The sequence below is a fragment of the Monopterus albus genome, unplaced genomic scaffold (assembly GCF_001952655.1).
Source record: "Monopterus albus unplaced genomic scaffold, M_albus_1.0 scaffold3.1, whole genome shotgun sequence".
In the NCBI taxonomy this organism is placed as follows: Eukaryota; Metazoa; Chordata; class Actinopteri; order Synbranchiformes; family Synbranchidae; genus Monopterus; species Monopterus albus.
In genome coordinates, this window is record NW_018127883.1 from 5666869 (window position 1) to 5671331 (window position 4463).

General features: G+C 38.9%; 2 protein-coding genes across 2 annotated transcripts in view; both read left to right on the forward strand.

Moving 5' to 3' along the window:
* The window catches only part of LOC109960809 (interferon-induced, double-stranded RNA-activated protein kinase-like), a 16969-nt gene that overhangs the window by 8645 nt on the left and 3861 nt on the right, over positions 1-4463 (forward strand). The window contains exons 15-17 of the mRNA XM_020601178.1: positions 3236-3386; positions 3462-3643; positions 3786-3918. Coding sequence (XP_020456834.1) covers positions 3236-3386; positions 3462-3643; positions 3786-3918 — 466 coding nt within the window. The remainder of the gene's footprint in view (positions 1-3235; positions 3387-3461; positions 3644-3785; positions 3919-4463) is intronic.
* Positions 2198-4463, forward strand: LOC109959088 (interferon-induced, double-stranded RNA-activated protein kinase-like). Its single transcript, XM_020598199.1, has 6 exons — positions 2198-2576; positions 3236-3386; positions 3462-3643; positions 3786-3918; positions 4106-4167; positions 4259-4463. Exons 1-6 carry the CDS (start codon positions 2473-2475, stop codon positions 4431-4433), a joined length of 807 nt encoding a protein of 268 aa, XP_020453855.1. The 5' UTR covers positions 2198-2472; the 3' UTR covers positions 4434-4463.

The following is a 4463-nucleotide window of genomic DNA, read 5'->3' on the forward strand; positions in this document are numbered from 1 at the left end:
AATTCATAGAAAACACTTACCAAGGCTTCATATTCACCCGGTTACAAACTCACACCTATGGCAACGGAGATAGTTTGCTGTTTTGCTCAAGGGGGTATTCCAGAAAACGGTTTAAATAACCGCTGAACTTATCCATGAACTGCGAGTTGACTAACCCTGAGCTGCTCAGAGTAAATGTAATTAACTCTGAGGTGATTCGCTTAGAGTTAAGCGTATGCATGATGACTGTTCAGCAGATTTGGAGTGTTTTTAATGGATGATGGTGTGCTAGAATCCAACTGATATAATGCAATTATTCAGCTGTAAGCTGATGGGGACAAAAGCAACAGCAGAGGAAATCAAACAGGAGAGAGAAGTTTCTTCATAGAGCTTTGACCTCAGCTCAGTCTGACCCAGGAATAATGATGTTGGTGGTTTATAGGTGGAAAAGCATCACAGTTAAAACAACAGCATTTTTAGACATCAATTATATATGTTAAAATCTTTCTTGGTTACTTTTAATAAACATACAGTATTTAAACATGCAGTGAATTTAAACATAGCCATTGGAATGCTGTTAAAACAAGCTAAAGTTATATGCATATTAAAAAAACTACTTTTAAAGTACAGTGCATTTCATCCAGTATTATAATGTTCAAGTTTAAAGCTGCACTACAATCACAAAATCCTCATTATATCTAAAATAGAAGTGTTCAATAACAACACAAAATATTATTTGTAGAGTAGTGTCCTATGTGGCTATAGCCTCACATCTTTTATTTATGTAGGAATGTACAGTAGATGCTTCTCATTGCCAACTGGACAGTTGTCTTCATGTCCACAGTGATAGAAGGACAGACAGTATATGGATTCTGAGCTGAGGATGAATCTATGCTAGGCTACTGGTATTTACACTAAGGACTGATGATGTTAGTAAGGATTTGTCTTGGGTAACAAACTGTTAAGCTAACATCTAACTAAGATTTTTATCCTCTTCTGCTGACTTCAACTTTAGATAATTAATACGCTTCAGTGTGTTCTTTAATACGGACTGTATGAATGAGGAAATGAAACAGCATGTCAGACTCTGCAGGAGGGATGAGACCGAGAGAAAAGCTGAGTTTGTTGAAGAAAACCTGCCAGCGAGCAGGTTAGATTCACAGAGTAAGTTACTGCAGTAACTGACTCAGTTCAAGTGCATGATCTCCCTTTCTGGACCTGGAAACCCAAGAGTTTTCTCAACTCGGTGAAAAAACTTTCACTTAACCTGCTTTTCTGGAATACCCCATGGGATACTTCAACATCAACAACATTGGTGAATAATGTATTAGGTATTATGGGTTTTATAATCAGAGAATGAAACATGAAACTGTATTATGGTTTTTAAAAGTAACGGTTACATAAATTCACACCTGTGTAGCTGCTGTTCCAAATAATCATGTGCCAGGTAATGTCTCTGTAGCTGATGTTTTGCTCTGTGCAGGAAAGTGATGTCACACAACATTTACTTTGTACTATGTTTAATAAGAAAATAAAACAATAGTTATCTCAGTGGAAATTATCTTTATTCATATATTTTATCAGTATATATGTTATATTTATATATATTTTATAATATGTTTAGGTTCCACATAATGTGACCTATGGAATTAAAAAGCTATTCTGCACACATTGTTCTGCACAATGCACAGGCATGACCTCCATTAAGACAGCAGTGGCAATGCTCTTCATTTCATAGAACCCATGGTTAAATATGTTACCATCAGAGTCATATTGCAAGCAAAATAAAATTTAAAAAATCTTGCGGGAAGACTGAGTTACAACCCTGATAGACGTTTCTGGCTTGTGGCATATTGTCACAAATCCGATACCCTTTTTATTCCTGGCATGCGACTGCCTGCATTATGCTTAGCATACAGTTTTGACTTGGTTTCCCTTTGCTTAGAGCATGGTCATGATGTGCCTCTGGCACTGAACAGGGGTAGATAATGGAGCAACTCTCAGATAATGTTTGTACAGACTACAGCTGCATGCCGCTGGCAGACAGGACTTCCGGGTAGCCTATATAGAGAGAGAGATAGAAATTCCCCACTCGCCCCACTTCAGGGCGGTCTTTGATACTACTTTCTTATCATCCTCGTGCTAGTCTGTAGAAAGAGCTCATGTAAAATTTCAGTTGGACAGTAATTTACAGATGGTCCCTATCCGTATGCTCAGGTGAGGTAGGTGAGATTTTGTAGCCTACTCAGATAGTGAGCACTGAACAGAAGTCTTTTGAGGCTCTTGATTATCCCACATCAAACCAATTTCACCTCGATGTGTTACACACTGAAAACCTGTGTCACCGCCTCATTTACAGTTAAAATCGGCATTCGTATAGTTTCAGTTTCGATTGTTCAGTGATGTGACGTTTAGTGGAGAAAATGAAACCTACAGACCTATAAGTCATCCAGTTCGAAAAAGAGGAAACGCAGATCTGAGAGCAGAATTAAGATGGAAGGTAGAAACTACGTCGGTGAGCTACACGAACATGCACAGAAAAACAACTTGAAGCTGCGTTATGACCTAGATGAAGTTGGCCCTGACCATATGAAAACGTGAGTAGACATTTGTGGTACCTTGTAGACTACCCGCCTTTGTTATTCTGCCGTGTTTGCGCTCCACCAAGGAGGACATTTGTGTGGGAGAGATTTGTAAAGGGTTACATGGGTGAGTGGTGGTGGTTAACCACAGAAAATCAGCTAATCATCATTATTTATTAGGACTGGTGGTCCTAGAATATAAAGTCATCTCATACAACTAATGTATCAACTCACACATTTGACTCTTTTAATGACACAATAAGGGATAGATTTTTCTCTTACACGTTAATGCAGCAGGTAATATGGGTGGAATAACCTGTTGCATAGCTCTGGATCAATTTGCCCCATGTTCTGTAAAATCTTCCTTTATAAAGTGAATATTAAATTTGTGACCAGATAAAAGTAATAGAAGAGAGATATGAAGTTGTACAAAATGGGAAGACTTGAGGACCAATACCTAAAAGTAAAGTGTCTGAAAAAACCCACAGGTTGAACTGTAAATTTCAGCCTTTGATTGTAGGCAGTGTAAAAGGTTGTGTCAGTTCCTGGAGTTCGAACATTGCCTCCTACAGGCTGAAAATGATAGTGTGCATATTCACATAGTTCACCCACCCCACTATGATCAATTCAAGTCAGTATGTCTGTACAACAAAGATCTGTCCATTCCTCTACAGATTCACCCAGAAGGTAGTACTAGATGGTGTAACCTATCCCGAAGGTGAAGGGAAGACCAAGAAGGAAGCCAAGTGTAAGGCAGCTAAAAATGCCCTGCAATGCATACGGGAGAATAAAGAGAAGAAGGAAGATCAGGATTCAGTTGTCTCAGTAAGATTATTGTTCTCTTAGAACATGGAAGTATTTAAAAGTAATTAATTCATGCCAGATGTCTTCTCTTGACAGACAGAAAATGCAGCAGAAGCTTCTTCTTACAGCAGTAGGACGGGAAGCCCGAGTGTGAACTCGAAAGACAGCGGCTTTACAGAGACAGATTTCATTGGAATTGTCAACCACTACTGTCAGAAAACAAAGTGCAGCTATAGTTTCTTTGAAGATAGGAAATGCGGCCCACCTCATGACCCTCAGTGAGTTAAACCTCAGTGTCTGTATTCTGAACCTTTTTAACGTGAACAGACACTTTGTGTTAACTCTTAAATGATGTTCGTATGAAAACAAAATGCTAACACAATAATCTGCACTGTTTCCTCTTTCTCAAAACCATCACAGATTTTGCTACAAACTAGTGATCAACGACAAGGAATACCCTGTGGGTGAGGGGAAGAGTGCCAAAGAAGCCAAACAAAATGCTGCTAAGCTGGCCTGGTCTGCTCTTCAAGAACAGTCGGACTGGGACAGTAAGGTATTTCATATTTTCTTCTCCCTTTCTAGCATCAAATATAGTTTAGTAGAACAGTAGGCTCAGTAGACTAACTACCAGACGATAGTTGGTATCTCTTACCAACAGTGAGGCAGCAGATCTCAAAACCAGCTTTTGAATAAAATGGTAACATTACAACCAAGTCAAACATCTATTCTGTGCATTATAGGTGTCCTCCAGATCAACTGTGTCTGAAGATGGTGCACCACCACCAACGCCATCAAATGAAGTGTACGGTGCTTATTGACATTAGTTGGACATCAGATTTTAGAGATAAATACTGAGATAAGCTGTACTCATACGTCTCACTGTATTACTCCAGGGAGTCCAGTGAATCATCAGCACAAAGTGTGTCGGCAAGTGCAAGCGACTCAGTTATATTCACCAGTTCTTCAAACACTTCCAAGTCTCAGGTCTGTTCTCTCATCATTGTAAAAAGAATTAAAGTAGGCTACAGACTAGAAGCAACATTGTACTGTAAGAGCAAGAAGATTTAGTTTTGGTACATGTTAACATGATGAAAGATT

Bases quoted from the DNA above. Each gene is read 5' to 3' on its own strand.
- LOC109959088 (XM_020598199.1), top strand. From the start codon at position 2,473: ATGGAAGGTAGAAACTACGTCGGTGAGCTACACGAACATGCACAGAAA. The intron at 3,644-3,785 runs GTGAGTTAAACC...AAACCATCACAG, and splicing joins GGCCCACCTCATGACCCTCA to ATTTTGCTACAAACTAGTGA. The intron at 3,919-4,105 runs GTATTTCATATT...TGTGCATTATAG, and splicing joins AGTCGGACTGGGACAGTAAG to GTGTCCTCCAGATCAACTGT.